General features: G+C 40.4%; 3 protein-coding genes across 6 annotated transcripts; 2 read left to right on the top strand and 1 right to left on the bottom strand.

Moving 5' to 3' along the window:
* Positions 1–21: 21 nt before the first annotated feature.
* LOC128750122 (F-actin-capping protein subunit alpha-1-like) lies at positions 22–3,123 on the bottom strand. Its single transcript, XM_053850342.1, has 10 exons — positions 3,040–3,123; positions 2,154–2,217; positions 2,018–2,069; positions 1,878–1,941; positions 1,593–1,799; positions 1,454–1,533; positions 1,297–1,375; positions 1,163–1,234; positions 1,020–1,082; positions 22–949 (listed from the first exon to the last, which is right to left on the bottom strand). Exons 1-10 carry the CDS (start codon positions 3,076–3,078, stop codon positions 809–811), a joined length of 861 nt encoding a protein of 286 aa, XP_053706317.1. The 5' UTR covers positions 3,079–3,123; the 3' UTR covers positions 22–808.
* A 190-nt stretch (positions 3,124–3,313) lies between these two features.
* Positions 3,314–10,128, top strand: apeh (acylaminoacyl-peptide hydrolase). Of its 2 annotated transcripts, XM_053850338.1 has the most exons (23): positions 3,316–3,552; positions 3,934–4,063; positions 4,140–4,266; positions 4,356–4,443; positions 4,515–4,590; positions 4,824–4,915; positions 5,037–5,108; positions 5,186–5,323; positions 5,491–5,582; positions 5,655–5,695; positions 5,772–5,893; positions 7,099–7,159; positions 7,217–7,314; positions 7,415–7,466; positions 7,534–7,622; positions 7,704–7,842; positions 8,032–8,115; positions 8,328–8,408; positions 8,906–8,994; positions 9,121–9,311; positions 9,384–9,486; positions 9,557–9,663; positions 9,740–10,125. In XM_053850338.1, exons 1-23 carry the CDS (start codon positions 3,472–3,474, stop codon positions 9,843–9,845), a joined length of 2,259 nt encoding a protein of 752 aa, XP_053706313.1. In that variant the 5' UTR covers positions 3,316–3,471; the 3' UTR covers positions 9,846–10,125. The 2 variants fall into 2 exon arrangements, with proteins under 2 accessions (XP_053706314.1, XP_053706313.1); XM_053850339.1 differs by lacking the exons at positions 9,121–9,311; positions 9,384–9,486 and having other exon boundaries at positions 3,314–3,552; positions 9,740–10,128.
* Positions 10,129–10,309: 181 nt separating this feature from the next.
* On the top strand, positions 10,310–16,059 carry LOC128750117 (toll-like receptor 7). Of its 3 annotated transcripts, none has more exons than XM_053850335.1 (3): positions 10,310–15,309; positions 15,383–15,520; positions 15,981–16,059. In XM_053850335.1, exons 1-3 carry the CDS (start codon positions 12,316–12,318, stop codon positions 15,999–16,001), a joined length of 3,153 nt encoding a protein of 1,050 aa, XP_053706310.1. In that variant the 5' UTR covers positions 10,310–12,315; the 3' UTR covers positions 16,002–16,059. The 3 variants fall into 3 exon arrangements, with proteins under 3 accessions (XP_053706310.1, XP_053706311.1, XP_053706308.1); XM_053850336.1 differs by lacking the exon at positions 15,981–16,059 and having other exon boundaries at positions 10,310–11,814; positions 12,406–15,309; positions 15,383–15,600; XM_053850333.1 differs by lacking the exon at positions 15,981–16,059 and having other exon boundaries at positions 10,310–11,814; positions 11,973–15,309; positions 15,383–15,600.
* The last annotated feature ends 165 nt before the right edge of the window (positions 16,060–16,224 follow it).

The raw sequence follows: 16,224 nt of genomic DNA, 5'->3' as shown, positions 1-16,224 counted from the left end.
CTTCACAAAGATACACTCATACATGTTCACTTCATTTATTTATACAGTAGAATGGGGCAATTCAGTCCTGAAGTTTTACTGGTCAGCACACAGGTGAAGGTTTACCACAGCACAGTTTCAATTACAGGAAGTCAAGGTGACAACCTTAAATAATCACTTGGCATTGACCGATACGACAAATTGTTACAGTTAAGACTCCAACATTAACCAGCGTATTAAAATAGAAATTTGCATACAGGTGGGGGCATGGAGTTCTTTACCATAGGAAAGAGATTTTGGCAAATAAATCTTGGTAAAATGAGATTTTCCCTTCAGACAGGAAAAGTTACGCAGCGATTAAGGTGTTGAGTGAGAAACCGAAGAGCAGTTCTTTTGTCTTTTGACGCTCATTCTTGCTCTAGCGGGTGGAGAGCTAACTTAGACATTTAGAAAAGTTAGAGGTTAAAGTGCTGGAAAAGAGCTGCTTTCAGGGTTATGCTACGAAAATCAAACCGTAATGTGGATTTTCTGTGCTTAATTGTTGCAATAGTTCACTTGTGCTTTCTGATATGCTTTTGTTGAATGTGACTTTCAAGTAGCAGTCCAATCCACAGCTCCTCCAAACCTGACACTTTCACTCCACCCATTTAGAACCACCGACCAACTCCATTCCGTGATAATCTCCATAGCCACTGTTTCCCTTTCTGCAGACAAGTACCTACAGCTAACAGATTTTTAAACTCCAGGTTAACTTTTTTTAATTGTTTTTTTTTTCTTGCCCCATACTGATAAGTTTGCTTTGGTGAGTCCTTTCCATCATGAGCGCAACCTAGGCGTTCTGCATCTCCTTGCCAATTTTGTAGCTTAAGATTTTATTCCAATCAATCTTGGTGCGCGTGACAGGCAGCTGGCGACGAAGAGCCTTGAAGGTGGTGTCCGACATGGTCTGGTAGTTTTCACTGATGGCAGTCTGAAGAGAGAAGCACATGGTTCACAGGGATGTTAAAAAAAACAAATACTGCTTTGAAAAGACAATTTACCTGGTAGTCGTTCTCAGCATTCTCAATTATTTTAACAAATTCCTTTGCTGTCTGTACATCATTCTGTTTGTGAAAAACACAAGACAGTTTAGAAACAAAATAATACATTAATTAAATGAACAATTTCTTTTAAATTGACTTACATTGACAGGTATAGAATCCTCTACCTCCTTGTGGCTAACCAGCTGCACATTACCATCTTCATAATAATGTACCTGAGGAAAGATTAGATAAATCAGCACTCTCGTTTCCCCTCAGTCTGTATGGCTTTACTCACCTGGATCTTCAAAACACCCACAATATGAGCGGTGGACTGGCCAAGAGTCAGCTTCCACTCTGACCTGCAGCGGCCATTCCTTTTTTGAATACAGAAAATCAAATTACAGCACCAGTAGCAACACATACAGCAAAAACTAGCTGGAGCGGATTAATACCAGAAGTTTTTGGGTTGAAACTGGTGTCCTTCGATGCATGCAATTATGGTTTGCTGTCCATCGACAATTTTCCCATATACCTGATATACAGTGAGGATTAATGGGATGGAACTTTGACAACTTTATTGCCATTAATTACCGTGCAGACTCCAGTCGGGTAGTGCTCTTTGACATAGGCACTAAGGACATTGTCGCAGGAATCTCTCAGGCTTTTCAGGGTTGTCTCTCCTTCATATGGCTGAACATCACTCACTTCTTTTCTTAGATGATCGAAGCGAAACGACAAATGATTGTGGGGATCAAGGAAACGTCCCTGACCCAGGTCACCATGCTCCGTAATCAGAACCTATTCAGAAGAGACAGAAGCACCAACTAAGGTCCGGAATAAAATTTTGTGAAAGACCAACTCAAGAATGGACCATACCAGGTCATCATAGCCTTCTAGCTTGGCAGGTGTAAACTGATCCATATTGTACTGAGCGAAGGAGCTGAAAGAATTTGACAATTATTTAACAAGAATTTTACAAGTAAAGATGAGCATTGGAATATTAAGACAGTACTCACTGAGATGCCCCCTCCCGTAGGAGGTTGTCATTGTTGAGAAGAAGCCGTACATCTAGAAGAACAATGATTAATTCCAATTGAACACTGAGCAGAATAAAGTGACAATATCAAAGTGATTAAAAGATGTCATTATCACCGTTAAAGACCTCGTTGAACTCTCCTGGAGGGGCATGAGTGACAAAGTTGGCTGCTATGCGGACCTGTAACACAGATGTTCTTTAACTAACAGATCCATGTATGGAAAACACTTGTTTACGATGAATCATTCGGTCATTTATCAACGACGGTGAACTGAAACAAAGACTTGTGAATTGATAAAACACAATTTCAAAGTTTTGATCCTGGTTATTTATTTGTGTTGTAGGTAGGTTCTATCACATTCTAACTGTTCAAAACACGGTGGCTCTATTAAGTGTGTTTGTGTGATGCGTTGATACTACTATGCAGTGGATCCATAACATGTAACCCAGTGAGTTTCAAATTTCAGTACAATCAATGCGGAGCGACATGTCATGCTGACTACACGTTTTCGGAAACGAAAATTTAAGCAGAAGTTAGTCCACCGTCAACAAGTACTACTGTGGAGCAACAGGAATTAACAATCTGACTTCATCCAAACGGGAATCCATACGAGTCATGTGAAACAAATATTTGAACTGCAACTGGATATGCTTGACCCAGAAATCCCGTTAGCCGCTAGCACTAGCACCAAACCTTGTACAGATCGGAATCAAAAGGTGCATACGGGTTTTTATTTGCAATAACCATTGGGACTGGATACAATCCCGCTTCTTAAAAGTTTTGTGCTAAATTGCCTTTGGCTAACACGAAAAGGAGTGACTACGAGTCGGAGCTTGCGTTGGGCTAACTGTTTAGCCAAATATAGCATTCCAAACACTAGGGAAACAGCACAGGATCCGCGTTGAAAGTTGGTGTTCTTGCATAAGGATCCGCCTTTAAATTAGAAATGGCAGACTAAAATGAAGTCGAAATAGACGCGTAAGTTGGATTAAGAAGCGAACCTTCTCTTCATCCGAGATCGGCTCCTCAAAGTCAGCCATCTTGGCTCTTAGTGACCCCACCTACCCAGCTGACTGACAGAACCAGTTGGTAGACGCGCGCGCGGGCACGCGCAAACCCATACTTACACACAGCTACACGTCTCAATATCTCAATATTCATATTTTGCTATGAACGCAAACTCTTTTCAGTTGACGTACAATGTGATATAAATTAACTGTATATCATGGAATAATTTGAGCGCTTCATTTCCGGTTACACACCGGAACCGCCTTATACTTAAAAGCCCAATCGAATCACGCTTAAATAATATTTATCAAATTATGCTCATGCGGAATTGAAATTGAACTTCGGCGACAAAACCGTGAATCATTTTTGCTTCATGAGCTAAACATTCACTTTTACTCGAGTTTATTTTGTAGCCGGAAGTGGGGATGTACATGAGCTGTGTAGGCGATTACAGTGTGGTCAAACGCAGACAAACGGTCCACAGTGCTTTGAAAATGAAGTCACAGGTATGAAAACAATTGTCCAAATATGTTATACTTTCACTATCAAATAGTGCTACTCGTGTCTGAGATTTAAATGCTTAATAAGTCTGGTGTTTTGTCACTGTGTCATACAACCGAGCTAGCACGACGTGTTTAATCGTTTCCACTTCGCTGTACGTGGAACTTCCTGCTTTAATATTTGTCGTTTACTGCGTTTATCTATGAAGGAGACCGGTATAGTAGTTGTTAATGTTACTATAGCAGAGTTATCGAACTGTGGAAGAGTACGACTGATGGTGGTGGTTGCCTTAAAACATGAATGTTTTAAGGGAATCATTGTTTAGGGCAATGAGTCAGCTCATTTTCCTTCAGCGTGGTTTGAGTTGTTCTGTCACTCGCCGTCAGGTGAAAACAGACCCAAAAGAAATAACTGAACTCTACCGGAACCTCAGCCTCTTTCCCTCGTTGAAGAAGGCAGATGTCGGACCTGTCATTACTTCTCAATATGGCGGCAAATACAGCAACATTTACACAGGTTTGTAGTTAAAAACACCCACTGTTCAACGCGTTATGTTGCGAGTAGTAGTACTTTTCTCTCTTTAACTTTGCAGAATGGAGCCAACGTGATTTGGAAAGAAGTGAGAACGTAAATTTCTGCCGACAGTACATAGTGTTTCATGATGAGAAATCTGTTGTCTTCTCTGGAACTTCTGGAAACTGCACTGAAGTCAAAGGAGAGTATGTAAAGTTCTACCTTCATGTCCGACCCCCTTGACCCTCATAACCCAGAATATCGAATATACCCGTGGATCTGTTTATCTTTCCAGACTGCTGAGTAAAGATTCTCCTTCAGGAGCAATGAAGGCTGTTGTCAGAGAGACTTCTGTCAAAGGAGAAAAGAAGTATTTTCTTGAGGTAACCGAGCATTTGATTTAATTTACTCCCTTTAGTGAACAAACTATAATTGACATATTTCTTGACTGTAGATTTGGAGCAAAAACATTAAAGTGAAGAGCATCAATCTAACTGCACTTAACAAGCATGGGAGAGTTTATGAAGACGGTAAGTGCTTATATCAACACTGAACATCGAAAGTCAGTTGGATTTATCGCCTTAGTTGATCGTACATACCTCAGATTCTTAAACCCTTTTTGTTTGATCAATATCAGATGTGGTGCTGTGATGTTGGTTGCTGGGGAAAAAATAAAATGTTAATGATTGTTAATGATATGTACAGTGACTGAAACATCCACAAAGTTTAATTTAATTCTAATAATTTTTGTTTGTGTCATCAGCGCAGTTTGGGTGTTTGGTTTGGTCCCACTCTGAGACCCATCTCTTGTACATCGCAGAAAAAAAGAAGCCAAAGACAGAGTCTTTCTTCCAGGTTAGTCAGTATGTTAAGCTGTCATCCCTCACTCAATACCAAGGCTTCTCACAGAAGACGCACTAAAATTTCCATTAAAAATATTTATTTTTAAACTTTCTTATCCAATATGTGATCACAGACAAAGTCACCAGAACTTACTTCTGCTCCAGATGAAGATATGATCAGGGCAACGAAAGAGGAAGTTGTGAAGGTAAATACATTCGTGGGTTTGCTTGCTATTATTTCGCTTCATATTTTTGCATTTCGCCTTTTGCATTTCGCCTGCAGGGGGAGCAGTTCCTCTTCCAAGAAGACTGGGGTGAGGCCCTCGTGAACAAAAGCACCCCAGTGCTCTGTGTTTTGGACATCGAAGGTGACAACGTCTCAGTGTTGGAAGGAGTGCCTGAACATATCTCACCTGGACAGGTATAACGCCCTTTGGCCTGTTAATATTGTTAGTTATTAGTATCAGTGCAGTTTCATTTAACTGTGCTTTCAGACTGTTATAACATCAGTGACAATCCATACCATATTAAGGTGACTAATATTGGAAAGTGGAATAATCAACATCCTGAAATGTCCTCCTTTTTCAGGGTTTCTGGGCTCCTGGCGACACAGGTGTAGTGTTTGTCGGCTGGTCTCATGAGCCTTTCAGACTTGGTCTCACATATTGCCCAAACAGGAGGTAATTCCTCTCATAATGATTTCACAGAAATCAAGTATGTGCAGGTGTTCATGTTCATGTCCTCTATTTCAGATCCTCTTTGTTCTATGTGGATCTTACTGGAGGGAAATGTGGTAAGAAAATGGTCAAGTCATGAGTCTAGTTCAGTGACACTGATTTTGCGTGCGTTTTTTCCTTTGTGTCTCTCAGAGCAGTTGTCATCGGGCACCACTGCTGTGTTCTCTCCGAGACTAAGCCCAGACCACTGCCGCATTGCTTACTTGGAGTGTTCTATCTATGGACCACACATGCAGTGCTTCAAACTGTGCTTGGTGAATATTCACTCATCACTAGGGATGGCCAATAACTTATCTTACACGATATTCTGCAAAAAACTATCTCCACGATGACAATTCTGCACCACATGATAAATGCACTAAACACACAGCTCACTCGTTGCATTGGATATGCATACATAAACATGACGAGGCCGCGCTGTCAAGCTCCGAGGTGTTTGACAGCCAACACCATTGTGTGACAGTTGTGGAGGGTGTGGTGGACTTTGGTTCACGATCATAGTTTTAAACTTATTTTTAATACAGGGAACCTTCGATAATGACACTGGTCGACTCTGGATCCATGTTTATTTTATTAGATGGAGTGGTCCTCATAGGTTCTCTGACGCGGTCGTCTGCCTTGGTTCATATCAACACATGCAGGCCTCACTCTGCACTGACGCCTCGGTGAAACACCGTGGTGACAATAGTTGGATATTGGACGCACATCCGCTCCGGTATTCACTGATTGAGCACACATTCTCACAGGCAGCACTAATACTACAACCTGGTATCAGTTAGGGACCATTAACAAATTCCAAAGCGGTCAGAGTATTAGTGAAATCTTCAATAAGGCAATGAAACTCAACCATTTTGTGGTAGAGAATCGTGAAAAGGTTTTTCATCACACAAGACAAAGGACTGACAGTTTGTATAATGATTTGGAGAATAGAATGTGACTAAATGATCATTTATTAACATTATTTCTAATATTTCTTCAATAACATCTAGGAAATGTGTCCAGACTGGTCCAAGTTAACTGTTAATAGACATGAGATACAGCAGACAGACGGCTCAATGTAACCCCTTAATAAAGCTGGTAGAGCAGGTTCTACTAGAGACGTTAAACATTGAGTTTCATATCTCTACACTTTATAACTAATTATTATATTTAAACATAAACAAATAATGATGTTTGAGACAAACTCCACTAATAACTTTCATCATAAAACGGTTTCAAGAGAGACTGTAGTTGGCCCAACACATGGAATAGCATGAAAATGTATTTATCGTGATAGTTATCGTGATAACTTTTTTTTGTCCTTATCGCCCATCCCTACTCATCACATTAATTGTTTTCAGAGTCGTAGCATGATTTTGGACTTAACACAGGCAAAAGTGCAAGCTGTCTTTAGTTATAAACAAAAATATGATCTGATCGACAAGTTCTGAATGAAACTAATGATGTGTTTTCTCTGAAGTATGACTGGTATACGAAGAAGACTTCTGTGGTGGTGGATGTGGTGAAGCAGCCACAAGAAGGTAAACTGTCGTCTTTTGCCTTCTGTTTTGTGTCCTCATAGTGCGTTTCCTTTGTAGATGGCTTCACTGGGATCTACTGCTCCCAGTTGTCCCCTCAGTGCTGGTCAAGTGACAGCCAGCGAATTATCCTTTCCTGTGCTCAGCGCAGCCAAAAGGTATCGACATTGCTTTGTGTTAGAAGGAATTTCAAATGAGATCTTTCACCCGGTCAGAAGGATTTTCCATCTTGTCTCAAAGATGTTTTCTCTTTAAAAGGCTCTGTTGATGGTGGATATCAGCACGGGACACGTCACCTCTCTGACCTCTGGTGAGTGTCTGCGTGTATGTGCCTTGAGACTGTGACATGTTTCTTGATATGATTTCCTGGTCTGCAGAGTCTGACATCAGTGATTGCAGTCTGCTGACAATTGAACGAGATCTCATGGTGGTTAGCTGCTCGTCCCCAAACCAGCCTCCATGTTTGGTATGATGGTTCTGGTTGTAATTCACTTCTACTGCCATGTGTCATGTCATGTGTGAATCATGATGCAAAATTACTCTTCAGCGTGTTGGTTTCCTCCCGGCCATCGATTCTGAAGAGCCAGTGGAATGGGTCACTCTGGAAGACTCCCAGTCATTGCCAGACATTGACTGGAAGATTCTGACTTTCACCCCTCCAGCTGATCAAGACAACACTCAATATCGTGAGTATCAGCCACTATTTTAGCCTGCAGTCAAGATGCATAGTGAAGATTTACTGGAGTAAAGAAAAAAATCATCACCTTCAAATGCATGCACTTCAGTGCAACACTATTATATGCCTCAAAGTAACATATGGGATCATGTGTTGGGGCTTTCCCCAGAAATAAACATTGATGACCCTTTCTTTTTAGCTGGCCTGGATTTTGAAGCTTTGTTGATCAAACCAAAGGAGCCAAAGGAAGGCGGGAAGCTGCCTCTTATTGTTATTCCGCATGGTGGGTTTGTGTTTTCTTTTTTTCTGAATGAAAATGCCTCATATGTTGAGAGAATTTTGAGGATTTTCTCATAAATAATAGCATTAGACATTTCTGTTAGTCATGTATTTTACTAGCTTGATGACTGACTTTGATGAATGTCTTTTGCTGGAAACTATATTTGTTACTTTTTTGCCGTTCTCATGCTAAAACGTAATTCTTGATTTTATTAGGAGGACCTCACTCTGTGATTGTTGCGGACTGGAGTCTATCCTGCGCCGTGTTGAGCATGATGGGCTTTGCATCGTTATTCGGTAAGATGTGTTTCTTTTGTAGTCTTATTGTCTATATCCTTAGACAACTGCTGCTGTGTTTGTATGTTAGTTATTGGTGCTGTCAAATGCTTAATATTTTTAATTGGATTAATCACAGGGTTGCTGTGAAGGAATTTCGATTAATCATGATAAATGTAAAGTATTTTTATTTTAATTCCACACAGAACTCGAACACTACTGAGATCAAACTTAACAAATGTATCTGAATTTCGCCCCTAAACTAGAGCTGATTTCATCACATGAGTGTGCCATTTAGAATTCCCACATACCTGAATGCTCCAATGGATGCGTTCATCGCAGTTTTGGAGCCAATTTTAGGACACTATGCCTAAAATGAAAATATAATGCCCCATGTAACTGTCAGCAATTGACAATGAATTGTTAAATACTTGACTGAATCAAAGAGACATTTAAGTTACTTTAAGTTACCAGTATATTTTAACAAAAGCCATTTTCAAGTTTGTGCTCATTTCTAGTCAACTATCGTGGTTCTATTGGATATGGGCAGGACAGCATCCTCTCTTTGCCTGGCAATGTTGGCACACAGGATGTCAAAGATGTTCAGGTAGGTACAAGTGATGATGAGCTAAGGTAAACTCAACATACATGAAGATTCTAATTCGCACAGCTGATACACAGTGACGTGTATATTTTAGATATATTTTAGCGTGTTTATGTTGTCCTCTAACAGTTTGCTGTTGAAAGCGTCCTTGCAAGCGACGCATTCGACCGGCAGAATGTGTCTGTTGTCGGCGGCTCTCACGGTGGTTTCCTAGCCTGTCATCTCATTGGCCAGTATCCCACCTTCTACAAGTCCTGTATTGCTCGCAACCCCGTCATTAACTTTGTTTCCATGGTTGGAAGCACTGACATTCCTGATTGGTACGTCCTGAAGTGAATCATTGTGTGTGTCGTGATTTGTTGTCAGAACAGTGAGGGGTCATACTTTTGCAGGTGTCTGGTTGAAGCTGGTTTCGACTATGCTTCAGATTGTCTGCCTGATGCTGGCGCATACAAACAGATGTTGGACATTTCACCCATCAAACACATACAGAATGTACCGTATATTTCTCAATTCTGATTGGTCATGATATGAATTAGCGTTTGACACGTGGATTTTTCTCTAGGTACAAACACCTGTGCTGCTCATACTAGGAGAAGATGACAGACGTGTGCCAAACAAACAAGGCATTGAATACTACAGAGCACTTAAAGCGAAGCAGGTTCCTGTGCGGTAAGTACATCCTCATCACTCATTCAAACATGATGAATAATCTTCATGCTAACATGCTCCATATGCTTGTTTTTAGCTTGCTATGGTACCCTGAGAACAACCACTCCCTGTCTAAGGTGGATGCTGAGGCCGATGGCTTCATGAACATCGCTCTGTGGATAATTCAACACATGAGTCAGTGATGGTGACGAGCTACTCGGGGGTTTCAGGAACCTTTTCTTGATCATCAAAAGCTTTAAATGCGCGCTCCAAATCGATGCAGAAATAATGTTTTTTCTAACTCCTTATCAGTGGGAAACACTAAATCTGTAGTTCTTGAGTTTATTCGGTCATTTTCACTCTCTCATGTTAAAAATTGTCTGCGAGGTATAAACATTTTTGTTATGACCAATTGTGCAAGATCATTGCCTTGTGAGACGAAATCTGATTGTATTCATTAAATCTAATGAATAAAACACGCCAAACAAACTTTGTCATAAAAATACGTGTGCATTTTACATATCTAAAAATGACTTGCTTTCTGTGAGTCATACCATGTTTGCAAGGTACTTCATTTACATCAGAAAATGCTTTCACTTCCATTGTGAAACCTTTGAGCTGTCTCTCTCTGGATTCCTCTACGATGAAGTCTACTCAGCTGATACAAGCTGGCTGGTAAGTTAGATGCTTCATAACTGCTGGATTTCAGTTACAATGGTCATTTGCATGTTTATTTAATAGCCTGTAAATATTCCTTAAGAAATGAATATTGACAATGTCATTAAGATGTTTTTGTAGTGTTGACCCACATCACTTTGCTGTCAGAGACTGGATCTCCAGTCAACTAATTTGGTTGATGGTCGCAGATTCTTTAATCTCTGTTTGGAGAACCGTGATTGGAAACATGATTTTGAAATCCTGCCACAATTGTCTGATGGTACAAATGAAACCAGTACCCTGGCAGCTGGACAAGGCAGTATTGAAAAAATATGATGATGAATACATTTTCATTTCTCTATTACAAGGAACGGAATAAGTTACGAAGAAATTTGGCTTTGGGACCAAAATAACAACTGATGGCACTATTGAGACTAATGGAAAATATTACAGCAAAAGAAAATAATACAGATTTTTTTTTTACTCAAAAGCCTTGGACACAACAGATCTTCTGACCCCATAGCCTGAAAGTGATGGAATGAGAGGACCAAAACAGAGCTGGATAAACAGATATTCCAGGAGTAGTATGTGGAAATAGACAATACAAAACTCTGATTGAATTGATCTTATCATATATTTATGATATCTGTGAGGTACACAAATAAATGAGTTGTATTCACTATGGAGAGCATAATATAATAAACGTCTTAACAACACTGCCAGGTTTGCAGGATCATCTGAAACCAGTATAAATGTTGCCACTGAAATTCATGTGTTTCTGTTTTGATTTTTTTAAATATATAATTTAATAATTACATTAAATATATATATTATACATCCATTAAAAAAAAAATATTGATAAAATAAGATGCCCATTGTGTGTGACGTGTGTACCTGATGAGATCTTGTTAGTGGTGCGCTTCTTGAGTCACAGCAGATGACTTGCCACTTGTAAATCATTTGTCGTCTCGTCTTATTCTTTTTTTCTCTGGTATTACTTTGTGGTCTGTGAGCAACAAAATTTCTTGTATGACAATGTGTGTCTATTTTTGTAATTTAAACAGACCTGAAGATGAATTGAACAGCTGCTGTGATTTTTGTTTCATAACAACCCAGTTCTTTCCCCTTTTCAAGCAAACAGCCTAATAATTACTGAGTAACTGAGGAAATGAAACCAGGTGTTTTGGTTGGAGCACCTGCTCCTGGCCAGCCATCTTTTACCGTGTAAAAATGATAACCGAGAGTCAGACTGACTTTTTCTGTGGAGAGGGTGCTTTTGAGAGGTAACTTTACTTCAAACAAATAGATTATTCCTCAAATTAATGCAAAACAATGTTGAAAATCTCAAACATCAGGTTGTGATGATGAAAGTTATGATTAAAACAAAAACATAGATACAATTGAGCCTGTGCATTAATTTTGTTTCCTTTTACTTCCTTTCACAGATCACTTCTGTTTCACTTGTCACTGGCTGAATCGAGGATTCACAAAGCACAAGAGAGGGAAAAAAACATGGTGAGTGTTGTTTTTCTTAAAAATGTATATTTTCAAAAGAATAAATGGTTTAATAACCCATATTTGCTATCTTTATGTTAAATTAAACCTAATATATTAAGGGTGCATGCTTGCATTGGTGGCTAGTTCACAGCAGTTATTTTTTTCTCCCATGCTAGGGTTTACTCCAGGCATTCCCACAGTCCAAAAGCATACAGAGATTGACCTAGTGCTGGGTGTGTGAGTGTGTGACTGTAGCCTGGTGACCCATTCTGGGTGTCTCCTGCCTCTCAACGAGAGTAACTGGGGTAGACTCTAGCCCACTGACCCCTATAATGGAACAAGCAGAAAATGAAGAAAAACTATATCGATGGTCATCCAGAGGGAGGGGCATTTGCAACATATTGATGCATCACATCTGTATTTTAGTTTTAATAATTTAATTGAGCAAATCTGGTAAGTTTTTTTAAGTTGTTGCTGATAAGTTTAGTTGTTACTGATGAAAAACAGGGAACTATTCTGATGTTGAGAAGGTCGTGGGTGAGATTGGAGTGTAGCTGCATTCACAACCATCTCACTAATTGTACATATGTATATATTTTTTTATTTCAGGTGGCTATGATGAAATACATCATCATATTCTGTCACCTCCTTGTGTCTCTGAAAGCCATAAATTTCAGGTTTCTGCCATGTGATGTGGATGCCAATGTCACTAAAGTGGACTGCCATGATAGATCCTTGGATCGTGTCATTTACATCAAAGAAGACAGAGTTTTGTCCCTCAATCTCAGCCTGAATAGAATCCGTAAAGTGGCAGACAACACTTTCTCTGGTGTACCAAACCTTCTCACCTTGGATATGACCCGCAATGGAAATCCTTATTCACCTGAACTGGATATCCACCACTGCGCTTTCAAGGTCTTGCCAAAGCTTCAGCATCTGTTTCTGTCCCATAACAGACTCAGACATATTCCTTGGCTTCCTGAAAGCCTGCGTCAGCTGAATCTAGAGGGCAATCGGATCTTCCACATTGAAAATCCATTTGAGACTCCACATCTTGAGAAGCTCTTGCTCGGCTACAACTGCTATTATCTAAACCCTTGTTATGAGCCCTTTTACATCGCTGAAAATGCTTTTGAACACCTGACACGTCTTCGGGTTCTTGATTTGGCCTTTGATAATTTGACGGCTGTACCTCATGGATTACCCCGGTCATTGGAGAAACTGAATTTAAAAGAAAACAGACTGACTGAGATCCCAGACCGAGCTTTTGTCAACCTGACAAAGCTCAGTACCTTGAATCTTGAATGGAACTGTCAGCGTTGCGACCATGCAGCACAGCCTTGCTTTCCTTGCCCATACAACAACCCACTGAAACTACATCCTCAGTCCTTCTTTTCAGAGAACAGTGCCATTGGCTTTCTCAGTTTGAGGGGAAACTCTATTAAAACATTCCCTAAGGGCATTTTTAAGCCTTTAAAAAAGTTGGGTCGACTGGACCTCTCTGACAACAGGCTTGCATTCGCCATACAGAACGCCTCTTTTTTTGGAGAGCTCACTCACCTTAATTGGATAAGTCTTATCTACAATTATGAGCCAGAAAGAATCTTTACTGAATTCCATCTGTCGACTCATGTTGGCAAAATGGTGAATTTGCAATATCTTCTATTGACAGGAAACTTTTTCAAATCGCTGTCCACTCAGAGCTTAGAAGTTCTCTCCCAGCTGAAGAAACTTCACACACTGGAGCTGAGGATGAATTTCATGTATAAATTCGACTTTCAAAGCCTCAAACGGTTTCCCTCTCTTCAAAATATTGTCCTGACTCAAAACATGCTAACCTTTAATGAATGCCCATCCAGAGAGCTGTTCATGGGTCAATCGGAGGCATTAAGCAAAAGGCAAACAATATTCTCCAGCAGATTCCAGACTGGAATCTTAGTCGGTCGACACATTAGTACGGAAGATAAAGCCAGGACTTCATGGCCATCAGACACCCTCGATATAGAACCGTTTGCATTATCAGTTCTTTATAATAAACAGTGCAATGGAGGATTTACTCTTGACCTATCTCAGAATGACATTCTATTTCTTACAAATAACACTTTCGCTGGCCTCGAGAACGTAACATGCTTGGACCTGTCCCTTAATTATATGAGCCAGACTCTAAGTAAAGGTGATTTTTCTGGTTTGACTAAATTAGTTGCACTGAATATGTCTCACAATCGAATTGATCTTTTTTATGATCATGCTTTTAGCGAGCTAAATAAAACCCTGAAATTGTTAGACCTCAGTAACAATGACTTCCATTTTAATATGAGGGGCATGTTCCATAGCCTTAGTTTCATCCATAATCTTCAGAACTTGGAAGTCTTGAGTTTGGCCAACAATAACATTCAGATGCGAATTGATCACCAGCTGAATAGCAGCTCACTGAGGACCCTCTACTTCAATGGAAATCGCTTGGATAACATGTGGAAAGCCAAACACAAGTACACACTCTTCTTCCAAAATCTAACAAATCTCAATCACCTGGACATCTCCAATAATCAGCTGAGATCTATTTCGGACGACATTTTGACCAACTTGCCCAAGAGTCTTCAATCTTTAGTGATCAGCTATAACCAGTTGGCATTCTTCCCTTGGGCAAACATCACGGCACTGAGCAATCTGACTCTCCTGGATTTGAGTCACAATGTTCTTGACTTTTTTCCCAGCACCATTCTAAAATTCGATTCCAATTTAAAGTGCCTGTATCTCAATAACAATCGATTTCATAGCATCCCTGAAAGCGTTCTGATTCAGTTGAAATCCTTACAAGTTCTTCACCTGGACCACAATCAAATCAAGAAGATTCACTTCAAGTTCACCCCAAAACCCTCCTCCAACGAAACTGCCCTGAAGGAACTCACCTTACATACCAACCCTTTCAGATGCGACTGTGATACAGCGTGGTTTTCTGTCTTCTTAGCGAAGACTTCAATACGCATTCCCTTCCTCACCACATCTGTCCTATGCGCCTACCCAGAATCTCAAATTGGCAAGAGCATGTTGTTAATAGATCAGCATTCCTGCCAGGAGATTTATGGCAGCCTGGCCTTCTTTGTGAACTTCTGCTTGGTTATTTTGTTCACTACACTGCCCCTTCTGAAGCATCTATATGGCTGGGACCTGTGGTACTGCCTTCAGGTACTCTGGGCTGGTCAGAAGGGATATTCCCAGCTGCCTGGAAGTGATTGTCATTACCATGCGTTTGTGGTGTTTGACACGGGTAACCCTGCTGTCAGAGACTGGGTGTACAACGAGCTTGTCGTTCATCTGGAGGACAGACACAGAAGGTTTAATCTGTGTTTGGAGGAGAGGGACTGGGTTCCTGGGCTGTCATGCATCGAAAATCTCCACAACGCCGTCTACAAAAGCGTGAAGACGGTGTTCGTGCTCTCCAGCGGAAAGGCATTGAACGGGGTGATTCGTCAGGCTTTCTACATGGTTCAACAGCGACTTCTGGACGAGAAGGTACATTAAGGATGTGCTATTCTGACTCCGAACACATGAATTCAATATTTACATTTTTATTTTCCCTCACAAGGCTGATGTAGCTGTGCTGGTTTTGCTTGAGGAGATGTACACAAAACTGAAGTATCTGCAGCTGAGAAAGAGGCTTTGCGGGAAGTCGGTTCTGACTTGGCCCAAAAATCCTCTGGCACAGCCCCTTTTCTGGAATCAAGTGAGAATGGCACTGTCGTCGGATAATCTCAAGCTCTATGATCAAAACATGAGTGAAAGTTTTAACATGTGATGTGTTTATTCACACCTGGTCACAGTAACTGATTTAATTATGAAACCAAATATTAAATTTTTGGGAAATGAAACTACAGTATGAATTGTGAAAACTGTCTGCTCGTAGCTAGTTGATTTTGTCTGGTGTTTTCAACATCTACTTAAAGTTTGCTGTTCATTACGGCTTTTATTTGATGTAATAAATGTTACTGTTCCTGTGGTGTTGTGATAGTTCTCGTCGTGTGTTCTTCCATGCCTTAGGAAAGCTAAGGTCTCCCATCGTAAATTTTGTGATCCTGCTGTTTCTTTAAAAGGAACCAGGAACCTGTTCCGCCGGGGATGGAATGTGGTTCAACTCAGTTGTCGTCCTTACTCTCTACACATTGTTGCATTTTTTTAAAATACAGGAGAACACGGACTCTGTGTAGACCAGGCCTGGCCAAACCTTGTGACACACAGGGATGTGTGTTAACCGCTATACTGCCACTAAGTCATATGACCATCTGTTCAGGTGAGCCTTACAGCCTTACGTATTTGTAGGATGTGACTCTTTTCAGCAACACAGTAAGACAATGTAACTCTTAGCTTCTGACTGGTTGGCCACCCCTGGTGTAGACCATCAGTAGCTGAATGCAAAGACACAAGAAAGTT

This window comes from Synchiropus splendidus, chromosome 18 (genome assembly GCF_027744825.2).
Source record: "Synchiropus splendidus isolate RoL2022-P1 chromosome 18, RoL_Sspl_1.0, whole genome shotgun sequence".
Classification (NCBI taxonomy): Eukaryota; Metazoa; Chordata; class Actinopteri; order Syngnathiformes; family Callionymidae; genus Synchiropus; species Synchiropus splendidus.
Note: the sequence above shows the minus strand (reverse complement) of the source record. Positions and strands in the feature narration are given on the sequence as shown.